Here is a 24,619-nt window from a genome sequence, read left to right on the forward strand (position 1 = left end):
GTCCCTGATACTGTCCCCAGCCATGCTGTCCCTGCTGCTGTCCCTGGCAATGCTCCTGCTTTCATGTCTGAGGTGCAGTGAATATTCAATGAGCATAATTAGCGGGGGTCAAAAGCAGGAGACAGAAATGCTGAAGCTGAATACAGGTAAATATAGAGAATCTTTTTATTTCAAAGACCCATGTTTTCTCCGTACGTGTCACACAGATGTCACACGTATGCAAACACAGATGTCACACGTGTAACATACGTATGACACACGTATGACCATACCCATGTGCATGGCTTGTACCTGATTAAATACGGACGTCTGAAACTGGCCTGATATTGAGAGCTTTGCATGGAAATGACTCTCTACCCCTGAATTTGTCACTTGTCTCATAATGCAGAGAGACACCTGTAACGCTGAGTGGGGGGACCTCATTTAGACTGATGGGGCAACCGCTTTAAAAATTTAGAACTATTTGACGTTGTGACTTTGAATCGATGGCTATTCAGATGTGTTCTGTTAGCTACTTACCCTGTTGTAATGAAGATTGTGCAGTCACTTTCAGTGGAATTTTAGCTGATACTCCCCGGCACGCCATTACGCATATCCTAAATTATTCTAAATTAGACTCTATAGAATTCTTCTCCTTCACAATCAGTTGTTCCTTGTTTTCTTATTATTATTCCAGCTGTGCAAACCTTCTGCAATTATTTAATCAGGTCATAGCAAAGGCCATTAACTAAAATCTGCAGGATTTTCTTCTGTTTTTGAAAATCACAACATATTTCCTTCATAAATTGCCTTTCTCCTTGATGAGTGGGACTTTTTATATAACAGAACAGATAAAATATCTAGGGAATGTCACATTTTATTGCTGCAATAATGGTCACTTAATGGAGCGTAAATGGTAACAAAATCCTCAATACAACAGCATAATAAGGACAAAAATGACAAAATGTGCATTAAAAATCCCATTACGTTGAGCTATGAATATCTGCATCAAAACTATTTATTGTGTAAATGGAATTTACTATGTAAATATGCATCGTGTCACTCGTACATGTGTATGAATAAAACATAAGTATGAAAAAACATTATGAGTTCTGCTAAACTTCAGAGCATGGATTAGAGCTTGTGGAGAAGAGCGTAATATCTGATGTTGCACTGGTGAAAGTAAATCAATAGGGATGACAGTTTTGCACATGGACTAACAAGTGCACAAAATAATTGGATACCATATGATTTTTACAGATACATTATGTAGTGCTGGCTTCCCTTGTATGTGGGCGCTCCTCTGCATCCTTGCGCAGTGCCCTTGTCTCCCTCCTTTCTGCCACCCACCTGTGGTGCAGTCCTACACTCATCCCTCCAGTAGATGCCCACGTGAGTGTCAGTGTAGCGCTGACTCCCCTAATACCCAGGCGTTCCTCTGTGCTTTGCGCAGCATTATTGGTCCCTCTTCTTTGCTGTCCAAAACATCTGGAAAATGCATTACTACACATAGAGAGTGCTTAATTTGGAAAAAATACTCACTAAAAAAGGATAAGTATAAAAAAAAGTTTAAAAAATTGTGAATTTTTTAACTATGTGTGTTGCGGGCGTGGAGGAGGGTGTCAGCACACCACGCTCACCCCCTTCTGCTCGGGTCCGGCGGCTGCTGCTCAGTGGTGGCTCGAGCGGTGGGCCGGATCCCGGGGGTTTCTCGAGCGGCACTCCTCGCTCGTGAGTGAAAGGGGGTTGTTGGGTGTGGGGATGATTATTGTCCGTGACGCCACCCACGGTTGTGGTGATTTCACCACCGCTGCTCTATACAGGGCTCCCGGGGATGGTGATGCGGAGCAGCCAGGTGTTGTGTTGCCCCTCCGTGGGTAGGGGTTGGTGATCCCGGGGCCCTGGTGATGGTGAGGGAGGTGCAGGGCCTGGTGGGCGCAGGGACGCGGGGGCAGCGCTGTGCCTTGCGGCACTGTGGTACTCACTCAGCCTGAGATGTGGACACAGTTTTACGGTAAACCAAACGGCTGGATAGACGGTCCCACGGACGGCTGCACTTGCTCTCCCGGTAGGTGACGGTGATGTCCCTCTTCCTTGCACCTTGGTGTACTTTTTGGTTGCGATGGGTCCCCACCGGTAACCCGCTCCCCGGCTTCAAGCTGGACCGGGGGAGCTCTACTCTTTGCCCGCAGGCGCTGGCCCTAAGAAACGGGTGCCTTGGCGGTGTCTCTTCTACACTGGCTGGGCTGTTGCCTTCAATCGGGACTTTGTTGTTGGGGGATCTACGTCCCCTTCACTGACGGATTCGGCAAATTGTGGCGACTCCAAGCCTTTCCGGGGTCCGAGAGGCCCCTGCCCTGGTGCTGACTGTCCTTCGGAACACTGCTCCAGACCGCCGGGCACACAGCCAACGGGGTCCTTCCAGGAACTTCCAAATGGTCCCCCTCCAGACAGTCACCGCCGTTGCTGACCTTGCTGACCTGGTCCTACACAAAGCTGGACCCTTCAGGCTTTCTTCCTTTCCTGTCACCTCACTTGCTTTCCTCCTTTTCCACTTTTCTACTTTCACTTTTCACTTCCTTAGCTCATCTTAGCTGTCTACTCCTTCACTCCCCTAACTGAACTGCCTGGTTTCTCCCACCTCCAGAGCTGTGACCTCCTCGGTGGCCGGAGCCAACCGCCTGGCCCACCCCCTGGTGTGAATCATCAGCCTCTGGAGGAAGGCAACAAGGATTTTTGGTTAGCTGTGGTGTTCCTACCTGGCATGTAAGGTGTGGTGGTGTGTGACCCGTGTCCCCTGGCTTGCCCAGGGCGACACATTCCCCCTTAGCAAAATGCAGACCGTCCGCGGGCTGCCGTCCAACACCGGTTTTATTTTTCTGAAAAAGATAACATAGTGATATAACATATTTACATTTTTAATAATAACTCTTCCCAAGACGGGAGGCACATATCTTTTAACGTTGCATAACGGTTTACGGTTACGGTTTCCGCTCTCTCCCACCCAAGCAACCTGGCCCTGATGCTGCCCCTAAAGCCCAGGCAGCACCCCTTGACCCACAGTCCAGCACAAGTCACCCGAGCGGGATCTGTCCTTCCCCTCCAGAGGGTAGCTACCGGTTCCTTTGGTGGCTGGGCCCCAGCCTGCTCTGCTCAGGGCCCTCCCTCCAACCTGCTTCTCCGGAGGCGGCATTGCGGAAAAGGGTAACGGTAAACAACATATTTACAAGCCACTTAACGTTTGTGGTTGCCCTGCAAGTTCACGGGCTTGTCCATGGATAGTCCTCCATGCAGAACTTTTTAACGGTCCCCACAGGGACAACGGTGCCGGCTCCAGCCGGTTGCAATCACAAAGCAAATCAGGTAACTTTCACGGTATCATCATTTTCTTATCATTCTTTCCAACTTTTTCAAACTTTTCAAACAACAAACAACCACTCTGTACATTCCCTGACCCCTTACAGAACGGTCTCCCTGTACCTAAGTGGGGGTCTACCTAGGTTGGAACGGGTGGACCTTCGGGGCCCGGTGTCAGTGGTGCTAGACAGTGGGGTAGAGGAAACAATCGGTTCCTCCTCCCTGCTATAGTGTGGAGCAGGCGGAGGTGTAGGGGAGCTGGGTACAGGTTCATCCCTGGGCACTGGCACTGGTTCTGGCTCACGGTTAGCCGCTTCCACTACTTCTTCATCCACGGGTTGTGGGAACAGTATCACTGGAAGAATCACCGCGCCGTTCTGTGTAGGCCAGTTTGCTGGGAAGTCACCCATTACAGTGTGAATTACCTCTGCTGCCTTCTCCGCTGGTGGAGGAACCGGTACTTCGGCCTCTGCCTTCAACGCTGGGGGGCACCTTGTTAGATGGTCCCGGGAAACTGTGGCCAGGGTGCCCCCTTGGTCACGACTGATCTCGTAGGCCTTCCCATCTTCCCATTCTGTGGGTTGTATGACGTAAGGGACTTGCTCCCACTGATCATCCAGCTTGTGGGCCTTCCTCTTCCGTTTCAGCACCACATCTCCTGGCTGGAAAGGACTTGCAGACGCCTTCTGATTGAACCGGTGCTCCTGCTGCTCTCGACTTCGACTGAGGTTTTTCTCCACATACTCCTGGATTTGCCGGTATTGTGCTCTCCTCCGACTTTCCCACTCCGCCGTCGAAGGGAGTGCTTCTGGAGGCTCCAACCCCATCTCCAGATCCACCGGCAGGCGGCCAGGCCGAGCCCTCATCAGATACGCTGGGGTGCACTTCGTCGAGCTAGAGGGGATATTATTGTACATGTCGACCAAGTCGGGTAACTTTTCCGGCCACAGGTTCCGTTCTTCCAGGGGTAGCGTCTTGAGAAGCCCCAGGACCAAGTGGTTCATTTTCTCGCACATGCCGTTGGTTTGGGCGTGGTACGGAGTGGTCCGGATTTTCTTGCAGCCGTACAACTGGCAGAATTCATGGAACACCTCTGCTTCAAAGGCCGGGCCTTGGTCAGTTAGCACCTTTTCGGGGTATCCATGGGGTCGGCAAAAATAAGCCTGGAACGCCCGAGCAGCAGTTCGACCAGTCAGGTCCTTAACGGGGACTACCACCATAAATCTTGAGTAGTGGTCCACAATGGTCAATGCGTAGGTGTACCCACTTCGGCTAGGGGTGAGCTTGACATGGTCTAGGGCGACCTGCTCCAGCGGCTGATGGGTGACTATTGGATGTAAGGGTGCCCTCTGGCTAGTCTCGTCCTTTCTCCTCAGCGTACAAGGACCGCATTCTCGGCACCAGGCTTCCACCGATTCACGCATCCCACTCCAATAGAACCGCTCCCTTAACAGCATCTCCAGCTTCATCCACCCGAAGTGGCCAGCACCATCATGGTATGCCCGCAGGACAGTAGCGACGTCAGCTTGAGGAATGACCAACTGGCATATTTTCTCATGGGTCTTCGGGTTGATCAGCTCACGGTACAGCCTCCCTTGGTGTAGGTAAAGCCGTTTCCGTTCTTTCCACAAGCGTTGGGCTTCGGCCGGAGCGGCAGGGTCTATTCCTGTAGCGCCTTGTTCCACCAGAGTCTTGACAAGGCGAACAGCCGGCGCTTGGTCCTGAGCTTCCTGCCACTCTTGACTGGGCCGTGGGTCCAAATCCACCCGTTGCTGATGTACTTGTACCCTCTCAGTATGCGGCTGGTGAAACGCAGGCAACTCGATCTCCTCGAGGTCGTCATCCTCGCACCCCTCTTCGGACAAATGGGGCATTCGGGAGAGTGCATCAGCATTTATGTTGACTCGACCAGCTCGGTACTTTATGGTGAAATCATAGTTGGCTAGCCGGGCTACCCACCGCTGCTCCAGCGCGCCCAACTTGGCCGTGTTCAGGTGAGTTAGCGGATTGTTGTCCGTAAACGCGGTGAATGTTGCTGCCGCCAAGTAGTGGCGGAACCGCTCCGTGATAGCCCACACCAACGCCAATAACTCGAGCTTGAAGGAGCTATAGTTCTCAGGGTTCCTTTCGGTCGGCCGGAGTTTTCGGCTAGCGTAGGCAATCACCTTCTCCTTTCCATCCTGGACCTGGGATAGGACCGCTCCTAGCCCCACGTTACTGGCGTCCGTGTGGAGGATGAACGGGCGCCCATAATCAGGGTACGCCAGGACCTCTTCTCCGGTCAAGGCCGCCTTCAACTGACAAAAGGACTCCTCATGCTTGTCCTCCCACGACAGTGGGGCTCCAATGGGTCTACCACCTTTGGTCTGTCCCACGAGGAGGTCTTGCATGGGGGCAGCCATCTTCGTGTACCCCTTTATAAAGCGCCGATAGTACCCCACCAGACCCAGAAACTGCCTTACTTCCCTCACTGTAGTTGGTCTCGGCCAGCTCTGGATGGCAGTAATCTTCTCCGGGTCGGGGGCGACACCATCCGCACTCACCACATGCCCTAGATACTGCACCCGGGGTTTCAGCAGGTGGCATTTAGAGGGCTTCAATTTCATCCCGTACTTGGCAAGGGACGCGAACACCTCGGCCAGGTGCTCCAGATGGGCCTCATACGTCTGGGAATAAACAATCACATCATCCAAGTATAACAGGACGGTCTCGAAGTTTAAATGTCCACTCCATCAGCATTCCATCAGCCGTTGGAAGGTTCCGGGGGCGTTGCACAGCCCAAACGGCATGCTATTGAATTCGCAGAGCCCCATCGGGGTGGTGAAGGCGGTTTTCTCCCGGTCCTCTGGGGCCACGGCCACTTGCCAGTATCCGCTGGTGAGATCAAGGGTCGAGAAGTAGTTTGCAGTTCTCAGTGCAGCCAGAGACTCTTCAATACGAGGTAATGGATAGGTATCTTTATAGGTTATCTGATTGATCTTCCGGTAGTCCACACACATCCGCATGGTACCATCCTTCTTCTTGACCAGTACCAACGGAGCGGCCCAGGGACTACAGCTGTCCCGAATATCCCCTGCCTCCTTCATATTCCTCAACATATCTTTGGCACACTGGTAATGTGCAGGGGGAATAGGTCTATACCTCTCTTTGATAGGGGGATGTTCACCTGTGGGAATGTGGTGTTGGACCCCCTTGATCTGTCCAAAATCTAGGGGGTGCTTACTGAAAACCTGTTCGTACTCCTGCACCACCCTGTGCACCCCTGCCCTGTGGTGTGTAGGGGTATCATCAGTGCCTACATGTAGCTGTTGGTGCCACTCCTTTGTTTCCCCCTGGGGTGAGGAAGTGTTGGTGGTAGGTGGGAGTGTGGATGGACCGGCTTCATGGATAGTGTGAGGATCTAGGGTGAGCAGCTTGGCAATGGTGGCATACCGGGGGAGCCTGACTTCTTCCTCCCCACAGTTCAACACTCTCACAGGCACTCTCCCTTTCTTCACATCCACCACCCCTCGGGCGGCCATTACAGTGGGCCAGTGCTCGGAAGGCATGGGCTCCATCATTGCAGGGTAGTCGCGCCCCTGAGGCCCTACTGCTGCCCTACACCAGATCATCATCTCACTCTTAGGGGGCACAGTCAATGGAGCAACATCCATCACTCTCACTCCACCAATCTCCCCTCCTGTTGAGCTTACATGCTGGCGGTACATCAGGGCTCGGATCTCACGCTGCACAGCCCTCTGTCGGCTCCCTGCCGCTGTGGCGGCTAGCTGTTGCAATAGGGTCAACACATCAGCCATGCAGTGCTCCATCACATTGGTTCCCAGCACTATTTTCGGGTTATGATCACTGGGTTCATTCATGATCACAATCATGCCCTGGTGTTGCAGTTCAGCTTGCCCCACTGTCATAGCCACTTGTTTATACCCCACCTGGGTCAATGGGAGTCCATTAGCGGCAATCAACGTTATACTATTGTCTGGGGGCGCCAGCTCGTCTACGGCCCAATACCGCTGGTACAACGTGTACGGTATGGTAGTTACCTGTGATCCAGTGTCCAAGAGAGCCATCACTGGTATACCGTCCACAGCCACGGGGATGATGGGGCGGGCCCCGATATATCGGTCTCGCCAGTCCGGGGGGCCACGATGTTCTACTCCTGATGATTGGCCCGGGGCCCCAGGGGTTGCTCGTTTAACGGGCACTGGCGGAAGTAATGGCCCGGCTTACGGCACTTGTAGCAGATTGGAGGTTTGCTCCGCGGGTTGTTAGCACTTCTCCGCTGCATCCAGGGAACATCCTCGGGACTGTCAGCAAGCTGTATCTGTGCTGGAGGCTGAGATCTGGTCAGAGGTTGCAGTGCAGCAAGGATTTTGGTAAGGTCCCCGTCCATGCGACGGACCTGGGCTGCCAGCTCTTCTACTGTGCTGCTCGGGGCTGCAGGTATTAGGGAGGTTGGTTTGGCTGAGGCCGCCACAACGGGAGCTGTCTCGACGGGCCATGGGACGGGCTCCAGAACTTCGGCAGCTAGGGGCTGTAGTGCTTTGATAGCCCGCTCCTTTAACACAGCAAAGTCCACATCAGGGTGTTCCAGGGCCCACAGCCGGAGTTGTTTACGATCCTCAGGGGACCTCATCCCCTGCGCAAATTGCTCCACTAACATCTTGTTGCTATCCGCCTCATTAATAGAATTCACCCGCTTCAGCGTGTGGAGGGCGGTCTGCAAATGTAGAGCATAGTCCCGAATGCTATCCCCAGCTCGTTGCCGGCACTGGTAAAACTGCATCCTCAGCTCCGCTTCAGTCCGGGTCTCGAAGGCAGTCTGTAGCTTCTCAAAGATGGTGGCTACAGAGAGCCGGTCCCCCTCGGCCCAGGTCTCCGCTTCCTGCTCCGCCGCACCGGTTAGCTGGCCTAGCACTATCGCTGCACGTTGCTTATCAGTCAGGGGGTACAGCTCTAGCAACGGGTTAAGCTTTTTCCGGAAGGCCTGTAGGGCATCCGGTTTCCCGTCATACTGCAGTAGCCAGGCAGCTCCGGGCGCATAGGGCAAGGAGAACGGCATGACCTGAGCGAGCGCGGGGGCCGCGGCACCTCCCGCCGGTACAGCCGGGACTTGGGCAGGCCCATTCCCATCCGCGGGTGCCGCTGCGGCTGCGACCACCGCTCCTCCAGCGGCTCCGTCGGGCGCAGACATCTTGTTTTCGTCCCCCTTAGCTCTTTCCGGCCCCTCCTCTCTCGGGGCGGGGTTTTGGCCTTCGCACCTCTACTGCTCGAGGTGACGCTCGAGCGGGAACTTTTCGCGCCAAACATGGCGGCTTCTGAAATTTTTCTGCCAGATACCTCCGGCGGTAACAAGGCGCACCTCTACCAGACGGCAGAGCGGTAAGATCCTGTTCGTGACGCCAAGTTGTCGCGGGCGGGGAGGAGGGTGTCAGCACACCACGCTCACCCCCTTCTGCTCGGGTCCGGCGGCTGCTGCTCAGTGGTGGCTCGAGCGGTGGGCCGGATCCCGGGGGCTTCTCGAGCGGCACTCCTCGCCCGTGAGTGAAAAGGGGTTGTTGGGTGTGGGGATGATTATTGTCCATGACGCCACCCACGGTTGTGGTGATTTCACCACCGCTGCTCTATACGGGGCTCCCGGGGATGGTGATGCGGAGCAGCCAAGTGTTGTGTTGCCCCTCCGTGGGTAGGGGTTGGTGATCCCGGGGCCCTGGTGATGGTGAGGGAGGTGCAGGGCCTGGTGGGCGCAGGGACGCGGGGGCAGCGCTGTGCCTTGCGGCACTGTGGTACTCACTCAGCCTGAGACGTGGACACAGTTTTACGGTAAACCAAACGGCTGGATAGACGGTCCCACGGACGGCTGCACTTGCTCTCCCGGTAGGTGACGGTGATGTCCCTCTTCCTTGCACCTTGGTGTACTTTTTGGTTGCGATGGGTCCCCACCGGTAACCCGCTCCCCGGCTTCAAGCTGGACCGGGGGAGCTCTACTCTTTGCCCGCAGGCGCTGGCCCTAAGAAACGGGTGCCTTGGCGGTGGCGGTGTCTCTTCTACACTGGCTGGGCTGTTGCCTTCAATCGGGACTTTGTTGTTGGGGGATCTACGTCCCCTTCACTGACGGATTCGGCAAATTATGGCGACTCCAAGCCTTGCCGGGGTCCGAGAGGCCCCTGCCCTGGTGCTGACTGTCCTTCGGAACACTGCTCCAGACCGCCGGGCACACAGCCAACGGGGTCCTTCCAGGAACTTCCAAACGGTCCCCCTCCAGACAGTCATCGCCGTTGCTGACCTTGCTGACCTGGTCCTACACAAAGCTGGACCCTTCAGGCTTTCTTCCTTTCCTGTCACCTCACTTGCTTTCCTCCTTTTCCACTTTTCTACTTTCACTTTTCACTTCCTTAGCTCATCTTAGCTGTCTACTCCTTCACTCCCCTAACTGAACTGCCTGGTTTCTCCCACCTTCAGAGCTGTGACCTCCTCGGTGGGCGGAGCCAACCGCCTGGCCCACCCCCTGGTGTGAATCATCAGCCTCTGGAGGAAGGCAACAAGGATTTTTGGTTAGCTGTGGTGTTCCTACCTGGGATGTAAGGTGTGGTGGTGTGTGACCCGTGTCCCCTGGCTTGCCCAGGGCGACACATGTGTTTCATATTTGTTTATGAATTCACTATCAACAACATTGTGGTAAGAAATGCTAGAAAAAGAATAACTAAGGCTGGTTTCACATCAGCATTTTTTGGCGGTTGGAAAAAAAATGCAAAACGCATCTTATTGGATCCGTTGTCTGCTCAATGCAATGTCAATGGACTTGCGGCAATGTCAATAGACTTGCGGCAACATGCGTTTGCATGCGATAGTGTCAGGATCCAGTGAGATGCAGTTTTTTACCTTTTATCAAGAACGCAACTTGTTGCGTTTTTCACCTCCGTCCAAAAACTGAAACTCACTGGATCCTGTACATTGCGGCAGTAGCTGCAATGTATTTCAATGGGCGCCGGATCCAGTTTTAACAGTTGCGGCTGTATGCTGCAGAAAGGATCCTGTTTGCTGTACAGAACATGGCCTGTATATCACTCTCACACACTCTCTCACTCTCACTCACACTCACTCACTCTCATTCACTCTCACACTCTCACTCTCACTCACTCACACTCTCACTCACACTCTCTCTCTCGTCCAGAGCTGCATCCATGCATTCATGGCAGATTCAGCTCACTCACGATCAAATGACTCATAAACTGCAAGTCACAGGATCCAGTAAATAACACTTGCGTTTGCATGCGTTCAACTCAAATTCAACAGGATCCAGTCACATGCAGTTTGCGTTTTTTTGCCTCAAGGCAAAAAAACGCTGATGTGAAACCAGCCTTATTTTTGCAAAATTAGATCTGTGATACCATGCTAAGGCTACTTTTACACATCCGTGACATGGATTATTCTCATATTGGAGGATTCACCATATTTATATATTTATTAACCTTAAATATATCATATCTGCTTACAAAGAGGTCAGCTCTAGTCCTGACACCCAGTGGTTGGTCCGGGTCTTCCGATTTGAGCACAGTCTGCATTCCAGATACAGCTGAAATGGGCTATTACAAGGGGGCTGCTGATAAGTCTTTGGCTTTTTGATCTTTTTTGTTTCTATGGTAACGAATATTACATCACATTGAAGCCTTATGTGTCTAATATATGTTTTCAATATGTTGTGTTTGTTGCTTATGGTAACAGTGTTCTACGCACACGGGAAAACAAAATGGCGGACTCTAATGCGATATTCACAGCAACTGAGAGCAGAGGAGTGATAAAATTCTTGTTTGTTTTTGCAAGGAAAGTCCACAAAGGATATTCATGGTGATATGTCGCAGACATTGGGGGATCAAAGCTCTTCATATTCCACAGTTAAGAACTGGGTTGCCAAATTTAAAATGGGCCACTTCAGCACCAATGATGAGGAACGTCCTGGACGACCGAGAGTGGTTGTTGTTCCGGAGATCGTCGATGCTGTGCACAACCTCATACTGGAGAATTGACAAATTTCAGCTAAAGCAATAGCAGACATGGGGATTTCCCGTGAATGTGTTTGTGTCATTATCCATGAACATTTGGACATGAGGAAGCTATCTGCAAAGTGGGTTCCCAAATGTTTGACAACAGATCAGAGAAGCATGCGAGGGAAAACATCCCGGTCCATTTGTCAGCATTTCCGGACTGATAAGAACTTCCTGGATCAACTGGTCACTATGGATGAGACCTGGATTTATTGGCATGACCCTGAAAACAAGGAGCAGTCAGTAGAGTGGAGGCACAGTGGTTCTCCTGATCCAAAGAAGTTCATAGTGTAAAAATCAGCCACTAGAATAAGGCGGGTGTGCTGCTAGTGGACTACCTTCAAAAGGGTTCCACCATCAATGGTATTACATTGAACTTTTGAACCAATTGAAGGCAGCTCTGAAGGCTACAAGGCGTGGCAAGCTCTCCAAAGAAATTTTGTTCCTGCAAGACAACGCTTCCGCTCACACTGCACAAGTGACCACGGCGAACTGGCAGAGCTGGGCTTTCAGCTGGTTGACCACCCACCTTATTCACCAGATCTAGCTCTCTCCGACTACCATCTGATTCCAAACCTGAAGAAAGACCTCAAGGATACCAAATTTCACACGATTTCTGATGCCATGGCTGCTGCGGATGCATGGTTTGAAGCACAACCGAAATCCTTCTTTTTGCTAGAGTTACAGAACTTGGAATACCAATGTAAGAAGTGTGTTGATATCAGTGAAGAGTATGTAGAATAAATGTAAAGTTTCATCATCCTATCTCGTTTCTTTCTGGGTAAAGCCAAAGACTTATCAGCAGCTCCTCGTAGTCACATTGAAATTGCAAAATCATGCAAAAAATGTCAATTTATATTGTAGCCATTTCATTAATGCCAGAGGCATCATTAGAAAAATAACTAGAAGCTATGAATTGATGAATATTAATTCGTATTAAACACTGATTATAGTTTAAAGACCACTAACACCCCCCCTGCTGCGTTTGGTTATGTCTTTATTTATTTTTTATTATAGCTTTGTGCAGTCTTATTTTTAGCAGGACAATCTGTAGGATAATTTTATGGAAAAAGTGTACGGAATTCAATTTATTTTAAATATTTAAAATAAATGCAGGAAGAATGAAGAGGATACAGTATACTAATAAAAATGAAGAGGAAATGGGGACATAAATGTATTTTTTCCTCCATTTTGTTTGTGGCCACAAAAATTTGTCTGTAAACATTAGTCAGAATTTAGCCACTGCCGATTTACATTTCAAATTATCAGTAGGAGATTAAATGGTAAAAGTGTATGGAGCATAGATCATCATTAATGCACAACTCCAGCAGTTTTTTTTTTAATGCTGAAGTGGTAGTTTAAATGTACGTCCCCTGCACCTGTAATATACTCCCCTTTCGATGGCTTCATAGTTTTTCAGCATCACTCTGGTCCTGTGCCTCCATCTTGTGCTCATAATTTCTGACGAGCTGGATGACAGAAGTTACATCACAATTAGAGATGAACGAACCATTGGTTCAGTGTTCGGTGTTCCATTTTTCTACCAAACACAGACTTTACAAAACAAAACAAAGCTCGAGTTTGGAGTTTGGGTGCTTAACATAGGCAAAACACTCGCTCGAGCATCACTTTGCTTGGTGTTCAGCCCAATGCGAGCCGCTTGAAGAATTTGAATGGCGCGCACTGGGGGTAATAACAGCATGATCTGATGTAGTGTGTACAAGAGAAAAAAAGGCAAAACTCTGCCCAACCCCTGAAATGTTCTGTTGATGGCGGGCTGCATGTGGGGGTAGACACGTACTGCCAAATTTGTACTTTTTTTGGGGTTCAGGTCAAGTCTGGGTCCCAAACCGAACTTTATTCAAAGTCCGGATGAACCCGCCAAACTGAATTCCTCATCTCTAATCAAAAGGTCTCAATGCATCTCTATGAGAGCTAGAACGAGGCCAGAATGAGGCTCTCAAAGAGATGTATTGAGTTGTGACCTCCGGCACACTCTAGGAAACACTGGAGCTCTCGGCAGATAACAAATCAACGGAGACCGACGAGAACGGCGGCGATAGAAAATGAAGCCGCTGAAATGCGAGTATAAGAAAGGGGTCAGGGGACTTAGAATTAAAGCAGCACTCCTATAGTGCAATAATAAAAAATGTTGTAGTGGTGCTTTAACCATGCATCTACCTTAGAAACTCCCAACAGAATCCATTGTTTGTACATATAGCAGTGCTCCAATTATGAATCACCGCAATGATATTAAGCTTAACTATTTTTCTATTGTACAGTGATTCTCAGTCTGCAGCTTCCTCCTCGGATGAAGAATCATTAAATGAAGAAGAGATGGCAAAATTGATGGAACAGGTTGAAGAAAAGAAGAAATTGATCACTACCATTAGGAATAAACCATGGCGCATGAAGAAAAAACTTTCCATTTTAAGGTACCTTACTATACAAATAACAAGATCTGTCACTTTAATAGAGAAAGAGGGTCTTCCTAAACTACTCTTAGCAGATAGTTGGCAATGCACCTCAGGGTTCTGTACATCAGGAATTTCAGTGTACTAATAGGTGCAGCGCAGATCACACTCCGGGCGATGGCTGCGTCATATAACACAACATTTTCTCTGGCTATTTTGCATTATAATGATGTACTCTCCTTACCAATATATGATGTACTGGTATGTCATATGCTGACTTCCTGTTGGCTCCCTGAAAGCCTCTTTCACGGGAGATGATGGCTGAATTAATCAACCATCATTTGCCTCTAATAATTGTGGGTGGAGAGGTGCTCTGCCCATGCCCATGGCTGTTAACCTGGTGACACGCTCCGGAAGGGGTTTATCAATCTATGCACCCATTGTCACACTGTGACATGATTGTGGGGCGCCAATGGGTTCCTCTGACAGCCGAGGGTCTGTTGAAGACCCCTGTGCTTGTCATGATGGTTTTCCTATGAAAGCCAGTGTTTTTCTGGGGTTCATAGGAGACCATGATTTTCACTATATATAGCAGTGCTGTGTTATTGCTATGTATAGTACAAATGATTGGATATTCACAGATTCAAGCTCCTTAAGGAAACTAACAAATACATAAAAAGTGAAACAAATTTTTTATAAAATCTGGAAAAAAATGTAAAATATAAATGTTCAAATTACCCCCCTATCATTAAAAAGGAAGAAAGAAAAAAATATATAAAAAATACATAATGTATATATTTGCTATTCATGCGTTCGTAAAAGTTTGATCTATCAAAATATAAAATAAATTAGTTCAAGCAGTACATGGCATAACAATAGAAGAATCAAATCCCCTGTATTGTGTTTTTCCCCTCTGCCACAACAAAACAAAAAAACTTAATAACGGTGTGAAAATATCGTAATTATCCTCCCCCCAAAAATTATATCATGTAAAATATTGGCTTAAGGTAAAAAAATCATGCCCTCACATAGCTCCATATCATGAAAATTGAAACTATTATGGCTCTCGGAAAAAGGAGAACATTTTTTTTTATAAACCTCTGAATTTTTTTACATCACTTAAAGAAAATAAATACTATACATGTTTTGCATCTGCATAATCGTACTGACCTGGAGAATCATATTGCAGTTAAATGGACATGTTAAATAAAAATAAGAAAAAATTGCGCAATTACGCTTTTATCTCATTTGAGAGCAGCATAATATATGCAAAGAGACCCTAAATCCAGCGATGTATTGTATGTGGTTCTGGCACAATCAGAGTTTTTCATATTTACAATGCAGCAGAGCAGAGAAAGCTGCCCCCGCCCACACCAGGCTCTCTATATACAATGTATGTGGTTGTATTTAGAATTAGCCAATCACGTTTTAGCTCATAATAAATAGTAGTCAGTACACAGCTGCCATCACTTACAGTGATTCTGATTAACCCAAAATTTAAAGTTTTGCTGTTCTATAGGATTTTCCTGACATTGTTGTCGTTATTTACAGCAAAAAGAATCTCATTCTTGAAAGTGAATCAGAAAGAGGGTACAGTTTTTTTCAAGGCATTGAATATATCATAGAACACTGTAATGATGGTCATCAAGAAGTAATTTAAATTTGGCACGACAGTGACATTACCTAGAACTGGCTGTCCCTCAAAAATTGATGAAATTACAAGAAAATTGCTCTGTGAGGCTGCCAAGAATCTTACAGTAATTTTTAAAGAGCTGCCAGAATTTCTGGCACGTACTTGTTGGGCACTGCATATGATAACAATCTCCCATGTTCTTCATATGTCTGGCCTGAGGGGTCAGGTGGCAAGATGCAAGCCTTTTCTTATAAAGCAAAACATCAAAGACGGGTTATATTTTGCCGAAACTTACACTATGTACACTTTTCCACATGCCAAAAGCATGTGGAAAAACATGTTATGGTTGGATGAGACAGAGGTTGTATTTTTGGCTATAAATACAAAATATAAAATTGAAGCAAATCTAACACTGCTTATCACCAAAAGAACACCATACCCAGTGTCAAGTATGATGGGGGCAGCATTATGCTTTGTGTCTAGCACTGTGGAATTAATCAATAAGGAGAGAACTATGAACAGTTCCAAAAATCAGTGAAAACCTTTCTGTCCAGTGTTAAAAAACTGAATATGATGAGGAATTTCACTTTCAGCATGACAACAACCCTAAATGGAACCTCCAAATCAGAAAAAAATGGCTTCACCAGAAAAAAGATCAAAGTTTTGGAATGGAACAACCATAGTTCAGACCTGAAAACAACTGAAAACCTGACGAGAAGAGGGATGTACACAAGAGATGTCCTTACATTCTGACAGATTTGAAGAGCCAAAAAGTGCCAAATCTAGAGATGCCATGCTGATAAACTCCTACCCAAAAAAACTGAATGCTGTCATAGATTCAAAGGGTACTCGTAATAATTTAAAGAGAATCTGTCAGCAGGTTTTTGCTATGTAAGCTGAAGCCGGCATGCTGCAAGGGGCAACACAGAGAATTCAGGGATGCCTGTCTTGTCAAGGTCCAATCTGTTGTGTATTTTTTTGCTTGTTTAAGCAGCAGGATTTATCATTGCTTGGACTACAATGCAAGGGATAGGGCAGTCCAGCACGCCCCCTCCTGTGATTGACACTTCACTGTCAATGTACAATCTCTATAGAAAGCCTGGTTCTCTCAGCTTTGCTAGATCGCTAAATCTAAAAATTCTGATTGTATCAGAATGGCTGCACCCAGTAATCTAAGTGATACATTGTTGGATTCAGATTTCAGTTTATTTTTCAAATTAATTGCACAAATTATGGGTGACATTAAACGAGGCAAACGTTCTGAAATGATCCTTCTTAATATGATATTTTTTACTCCTGGCATTTTAACAGAGTTGGGTAGACCTTTTATATCCACTATACATTGTTATGGTTGGATGTTACATTGTATTTATGTCACAAAGACTGAACACTAACAATAGAAGCCAAGAGATTAACATATGTGGATGGATCTGTGAAACCAGAGATGTGACATCCAATGGCATCCCTTTACTCCTATCTAGACACAGATCACATTTACTGTTTTAATTAAAGGCACATAGGAAAGTAATACTGTGATCACAATTACATTGAGTTGTAGAAACTTAGAAAGCCTGCCATGTAAATGACAGAAAGAACAAAAGCCTTTATTTGAGCAGCTTTGAAATAGGAAAACAAAAACGAATTTGATTGACCTGATAATCAATTCCACTCTACGGTTGGTTTTATTACAAAACTATTTTAAAGTCTAAGTTCAAACATCACTTACATAAAAAATAAATAGTTTTAAAATATAATATATAAGTAGTTTTTTTTCTGATTTTAATGTTTTGAACAATATATTTCCTATAGGCTACCTGCTGCCAAAGATGTCATCTGAAGACAAGTTTTTGTCCAGTAAAAACTCTAGAACACTCGTCAAGACAAATACGTGTTTGGGAAAGTTGGAAGAGATAGTTATTGGCCAAATGAGCATTCGTCTGACATACTATAGGAGGCATATGGTTATCTTAACTAATAAATGCAAAACTTCATACTGAAAACAGACGAGAACTGAAAACACGTCAACATGAGACAATGTTACGCTCAGTAGAGGGACTAGAATTTAGTAATAAACTTGCCAAATGACATTAAAAGGGTGTTTTGAAGTAGTTTCATGAACTAGCAGATATTAAGGGATGTTATGTGTTGCAAAGAGAGCAACGTTAGCTATCACTCTGATCAATATTGGATGGGCTTTTCTGGAGCTATAGCTACTTTAATTAGTTTGTAGCCTGGAAATAATATTCAGTTAGTAGTATTAGAAAATGATCATACTTTAGTAGTAAATCAATGTCTATTACTACAACATATAGTTTAGATGAACATAGAATTAATAAAGTCAAAATTTTCCAGTGAATGTCTATTACACTCAGTAAAAGCAAAAGGACTTTTCTTTCATAATCTTTTTTCTAATAGGGACGCTCAGAAATTTGTGGAGAAATTTGAAGGTGCTCTGGGAAAGGGAAAAGGAAAGAAATTCTATGCCTACAAAGTTATGATGCTCAAGGTATGCCTGACTTATTGACATTGCTCTGAAATACATATGGTCCTGCAAAGGGCAAGTTAGTTTGTATTATCTAGTAGTTTTTCTTAGTTGTATATTAAGGGGTTATTCGCATCTTCTTAAATGGGTATTGTTAGCTAGTAGGGATGATCGAATACCACAAATATTCGGCTTCGCAAATATTCGCCGATTAGGTCGCCACTATTCGCGAATATTCGATGCGCAATGTAAGTCTATGGAAAACCCGAATAACACCCAAATAACTATTCGGGCTTCCCATAGACTTACATTGCGCATCGAATATTTGCATAGTGGCGACCTATTTGTCGGATATTCGCGAAGGCGAATATTCTGGTATTCAATCATCCCTATTAGCTAGTCCTTGTTTCCACGAGTTTGGGCTTACCTTGGCGAGGCCTTGTCTTCACTAAAGCCTCTGATGGTGAGGTTAAGCTTCGGCTAGAAGGTAGTTACCAGGAACCATTCCAGAAGAGTCCCTGATTCTGCAGAAGCTCACCCCAGGGGTCAGGAATGCAGATACAAACAAGATGGCTGGTACACAGGTATGGGTGTAGGATTGGAGTGGACTCAGGATCTCAGGTACAGGAACACAGGACTGGAACAGACTCAGGAACTTTGGTACAGGAGAACAGGACAGGAATGGACTCTAGAACTCAGGTTCCGGAACACAGAACTGGAACAAGTACAAGGGACCTAACAATTAGCTAACGTGCAGAATAACTGACAAGTCAAATTGCCCAGGCACCTCCCTAGGGAAGCAGGTGCCTTTAGTACCCAGCATCCTCCAACCATTGGCTGGGGATAGTGACAGTGTGCATGCACTGGCCCTTTAAGAGGCAGGGAGTGACCGTGCAAAAAGAGTTGTTCATATGTTCAGTCTTTTAAACTTCTTTTAAATACCTTAAATTTCCAAAAGTGGTTAAAAGAAGTGACCCCACTATTCTTCAAGCAACGTCCGCTTGGAAGCCGCTCAATAGTTTATATCAAAATGTAAAAAAAGATGCGGCCACTGAAAATGCCAAAGAACAGCAATCATTAAGACAAAAGATACGGCGTGTCCTCAAACATCTTCCTCTGCAAAACTTAGAGTCTAAGAACAGCAGTCAGTTTACTGGCGGATATATAGGCTCTCCAGTAGTTTATATAATCTGCCAGTCTAACACTACTCTGGCCCCACAGAGGCCAGGCTAAACATTGCGTTAGGCATGACAAGCCATCCTAAACATTTCTAATGCTACCCAAACTGTGACAACGTCAAGGATTTTTCTTAGGTATCGATAAAAAAATAAACTTGTAATTTCTTGGTGTTTGAGCTGTCATGGAATGAGTGGTCTATGTATAATTTAAATGCATCCTATTATATTTAAGTTGTTTGATTGTGATTGGTTTTTGTGAAAGTGGGGAATTACTTTTTCGCTAAGAGCATTGAATTATAATGGATACATTCAGGAGACTATACTTTGGAGCTCCGTTAAATGTATTCATAGCTCATTGTTATTCCTTGAGTAATGGAAAATGCAACTGAAGTAAGGCATGGATCGCTGCTCACAGTAAGCCACATCCTGAAAATATATGAATTATGTAATTATGTAGTCTATGTATTTCATTGCCATTCAAAGTATAAGGCTCTGTTCACACGACTGTTCAGATATTCCATTCTAGGGACATACAAATGGATAAAGTGATCTGCTACATCAGTTTTGCAAATCAATGCTGGAACGGCGTCCTCAATTTTTATGGAGTTCATCTGGTGACTGTATTTTTAATGGAAGATAAATCTTGCATGCATAACTTTTTCATCTAAAAACTGAGATTTGTATAAACCAAATATTAATCCATGAGGCACGTCTGCTTCCATTTACATAGCTGACGCAATAGATCACTTATTCCGTTTGCCCGTTCCCAAAATGAAACAGGCATGTGGAATGTCTGCATGGACACAGAGAGCCTTAACTTATAAAATGTTGACGACACAGTTTGATTATTCAGGGTACACAAAGAATACTGTACTTTCAGGGCTACTGATTATCCCTCATCCATATTCACTGTTTTCCCTGTCATCAGCGTCTCTGATTGACTGCAGTCAGACCCCGCCTGAGACAGCATCTGTGATTTGTTGGAATCACAGACCCTGTCTGCGGGTCAATCGTGGTATAAAATAAATAAATAAATAAAATTGTCGTAGAGTCCCACATCTATTGATACCAGCACAGATAAAGCCCACGGCTTTGATGGGGCCGGGAGTGGGTTTTCTGCAAATGAACATTTACCAAACATTGCCAACTTTTGTGCAAATTGTTTGGTAAGCCGAGCCCGAACAAACCGGCCAAGACTCATACCGAATTTGAAATTGTGGAGCGCAAACCGAACAGGTTCACTCATCTATAGTTACAATATCAAGTAGCTTTGCCCATGTGCGTGACTTTACATTTATCTACAGTTCAGACCAAAAGTGTGGACACACCTCATCTCTAGAACAACTGTTAAGAAGAGACTTTGTGCAGCAGTCCTTAATGGTAAAATACCTGCTAGGAAACCACTGCTAAGGACAGGCAACAAGCAGAAGAGACGTGTTTGGGCTAAAGAACACAAGGAATGAACATTAGACCAGTGGAAATCTGTGCTTTGGTCTGATGAGTCCAAATTTGAGATTTTTGGATCCAACCACCGTGTCTTTGTAGAAAAGGTGAACGGATGGACTCTACATGGCTGGTTCCCACCGTGAAGCATGGAGGAGGAGGTGCGATGGTGTGGGGGTGCTTTGCTGGTGACACTGTTGGGGATTTTTTCAAAATTTAAGGCATACTGAACCAGAATGGCTACCACAGCATCATGCAGCGGCGTGCTATTCCATCCGGTTTGCGTTTAGTTGGACCATCATTTATTTTTCAACAGGACAATAACCCAAACACACCTCCAGGCTGTGTAAGGGCTATTTGCTTAAGAAGGAGAGTGATGGGGTGCTACGCCAGATAACCTGGTCTCTACAGTCACCAGACCTGAACCCAATCGAGATGGTTTGGGGTGAGCTGGACCGCAGAGTGAAGGTAAAAGGGCCAACAAGTGCTAAGCATCTCTGGGAACTCCTTCATGACTGTTGCAAAACCATTTCCGATGACTACCTCTTGAAGCTCATCAAGAGAATGCCAAGAGTGTGCAAAGTAGTAATGAAAGCAAAAGGTGGCTACACACTTTTTAAGTATTTCATTCCACATGTTTTAATTCCTAGTTTTGATGCATTCAATGTGAATCTACAATTTTCAGAGTCCTGAAAATAAAGAAAACTCTTTGAATGAGAAGGTGTGTCCAAACTTTTGGTCTGTACTGTACATTAAACTTAATTTCCCAGCCCATGCCTCCAGCTTACATAAATACCTCTGACATAAAATTAAATTATTCTCCTATGTATTGATTACCCTGCAGAGTTTGTTATCATCAGCAAATATTGAAATTTTACTCTGTCTGCCCCTGCAAGGTCATTAATAAGTATAGTTAAAAGAAGAGGGCCCATTACTGACCTCTGTTGTTCCCCCATAGTTAACTGAACTAATCAAAATGTGTACCATTAGTAACTACCCTTTGTTACTTTTCTCTGATCCAGTTGTTAACTTAATTACACATATTTTCCCCCAGTATCATTGTTCTTCTATGAACAAAACCTTTTATGTGGCATCGAATTGAATGTCTTTGAAAAAATAATTCCCATGGTACAAACCCTGTTATTATGCAATACTTTAATATTAGAAATAATGGTATGTCTATCACAGTGCTTAGTTAATATGGTACTTGGGGGTGTATGCCATCTGTGTCGGGTGTTTCATTTACTTGTGTGCTTTTGAGGAGGAGCAATTCTTCCTAGGTTAAGCAGGTGACATTTAATGGAGAATTTCGGTTATCCTTGATCATGCCATCTGTCATGGGATTTCCTTCTACAAATACTGTACAGAAGAAGGAATTTAATAGAGTGGCCTTTGACCCAGATTAATTTGCGAGGGAACAAACTCTATCATTTTTAAGTCTATGTAAGATGGTGGTTGAGTTCCTATCTCTGAAGATGCCAAAAGTGTTCTTAAATATATATATATGTGATAAGATATGAAGTGATGGTATGTAGGAAAGTAATGTAAGGTATAGAATGCATAAGATATAGTGTAATATATAGATTTAGCAGCAGGTGGACTAGAGACTGTTAAGTAAAAGACTGTTGTTTAATAAGAATTAACAGCCTCCATCTCCATTGCCACCACAATCCAGTCCCTACCCTCCCAAGACATTGTCATCATGCAGCCTCCTGGAAAGTATGAAAAGTAAAACACCTATCAACACACATAGCCAGGACTAAAACACTTTTCCTGCAACGTGTGATTTATTTAATGTGCATAACAACAACAGAACATTTTCGGTCCGTAGACCTTCCTCAGTAAGCACATTCGTGAAGAGGAGTTCAGCGTGGGTGATTAGCGCGGTGTCCACCACCGCATGGAGGTCACCGGTCCGATCCCAGGTTTCAGCACCATGGCAGCCTCCATGCGGCGGTGAACACTGCGCTAATCACCCACGCTGAACTCCTCTTCACGAATGTGCTTACTAGGGATGAGCGAACCGGCCGTGGTTCGGCTCGAGTTCGGTTTGCCGAACGGAGGTCTCGTTGGAGTTCGGTTCGGCGAACTGGTTCAGCGAACCACTCGAACCGCATAGGAAACAATGGGAGGCAATCACAAACACATAAAAACACCTAGAAAACACCCTCAAAAGTGTCCAAAAGGTGACAAACAACTTACAACACAACACAAACACATGGGAAAGTGACAAGAACAAATTCCCATACGAAAACAAAACAGCGTTACAAGGAAAAGAGGATGAGACACAGATATAGGCATGGCATGCCCTTTTAAAATCATGTAAAACACCGCAAGGTTACTCCAAGCGGAGTCTCCCTTTGTTCCAAAAATTGGGCCACACACACCCACCCCTTCAGTGGCAGCATTTGTGCCCCAGTTGTACACTTCACAGCTAGATTTGCATAAAGCACATTCAAAAGTATGCCATCCTTAACCGTCCCCAGGATGACCCCGGGGTAGGTAGCAAAGTCTTTGCTGAACCATGACTTGTTCATCTTGGCTCCTTTTAAAAAACACAGCAAGCAAGGGTTACTCCAAGCGGAGTCTCCCTTTTTTCCAAAAATTGGGCCACACACACCCACCCCTTCAGTGGCAGCACTGGTGCCCGAGTTGTACACTTCACAGCTAGATTTGCATCAAGCACATTCAAAAATATGCCATACTTAACCATCCCCAGGATGACACCGGGGTAGGTAGCTAAGTCTTTCCTGATCAGAGCTCTGTTCATCTTTGCTCCTTTTTAAAAACAATGTAAGCAAGGGTAACTCCAAGCGGAGTCTCCCTTGTTTCCAAAAATTGGGCCACACACACACCCACCCCTTCAGTGGCAGCACTTGTGCCCCAGTTGTACACTTCACAGGTAGATTTGCATCAAGAACATTCCAAATCCACAAGCATTTACTCTCCCCAGGATGACACAGGGGTAGTAAATTCCTTGTGGATCCATGACTTGTTCATTTTGATGAACGTTAGTCTGTCCACATTGTCACTGGACAGACGCGTGCGCTTATCTGTCAGCACACACCCAGCAGCACTGAAGACACGTTCAGAGACAATGCTGGCAGCTGGACACGACAAAATCTCCAAGGCATAAGTGGAGAGCTCTGGCCATTTTTCAAGATTTGAAGCCCAAAATGAGCAAGGCTCCATTTGCAAAGTCATGGCATCGATGTTCATTTGGAGATACTCCTGTATCATCCTCTCCAGCCGTTGACTATGTGTCAGACTTGTTGTCTCTGGTGGCCTTGCAAAGTATGGTCTAAAAGAATTATGAAAAGATTCAATAAAATTGCTGTTACCAGCACCAGATACGGTGCTGCTGGTACGGATAGACTGTTGAAGATGACGAGACCGTCCCATGTTTGTCAAGTTACAACTGGGAGATTCACTCCCTGCACCAGGGTTGTTTGGTGGAAAAGCCGAGCTAAGATCGAGTAACAGCTTTTGCTGATACTCCTGCATACGTGCGTCCCTTTCTATGGCTGGAATTATGTCACAAAATTTGGACTTGTATCGGTGATCTAATAGTGTGGCAAGCCGGTAGTCATCATCACTTCTAATTTTGACAATATGAGGGTCATGTTGGAGGTAGTGCTGCAAGAAGGCGCTCATGTGTCTTGCGCAGCCATGCGGACCAAGTCCATGCTGTGTTTGTGGCATAGAGGTGCTAACCGTTCTTTCTTCCTCTGACATCTCCCCCCAACCTCTTTCAACTGAAATTTGACCAAGGTCTTCCTCATCCGCTGAGTCTTCCATGTCCATGGACAGTTCATCCTCCATTTCTTCATGTTCTCCTACACCTTCCTCAACATTTCGCCTGCTACCATGCGCCCTTGTTGATCCCTGTCCCCCATGGTCCCATGACTGCCGCGTTGGTGATGATGAACGTCTGGACCTTGGTGATGTTGTTGTCTCTTGCGCATATGAATCCTCCTGTAGTTCCTCCCCTTCCCGTTGTCCCACCCCCTGACTCCGAATAGTGTTTAGCGTGTCTTCCAGCATGTAAATGACTGGAATTGTCATGCTGATAATGGCATTGTCAGTGCTAA

At 46.2% G+C, this 24,619-nt stretch overlaps 1 protein-coding gene across 1 annotated transcript in view; it reads left to right on the forward strand.

Moving 5' to 3' along the window:
• LOC142243951 (transmembrane channel-like protein 2) overlaps positions 1–24,619 on the forward strand; it is a 225,818-nt gene that overhangs the window by 57,803 nt on the left and 143,396 nt on the right. Inside the window, exons 4-5 of the mRNA XM_075316143.1 lie at positions 13,661–13,813; positions 17,841–17,931. Coding sequence (XP_075172258.1) covers positions 13,661–13,813; positions 17,841–17,931 — 244 coding nt within the window. The remainder of the gene's footprint in view (positions 1–13,660; positions 13,814–17,840; positions 17,932–24,619) is intronic.

This window comes from Anomaloglossus baeobatrachus, chromosome 6, assembly GCF_048569485.1.
Source record: "Anomaloglossus baeobatrachus isolate aAnoBae1 chromosome 6, aAnoBae1.hap1, whole genome shotgun sequence".
Classification (NCBI taxonomy): domain Eukaryota; kingdom Metazoa; phylum Chordata; class Amphibia; order Anura; family Aromobatidae; genus Anomaloglossus; species Anomaloglossus baeobatrachus.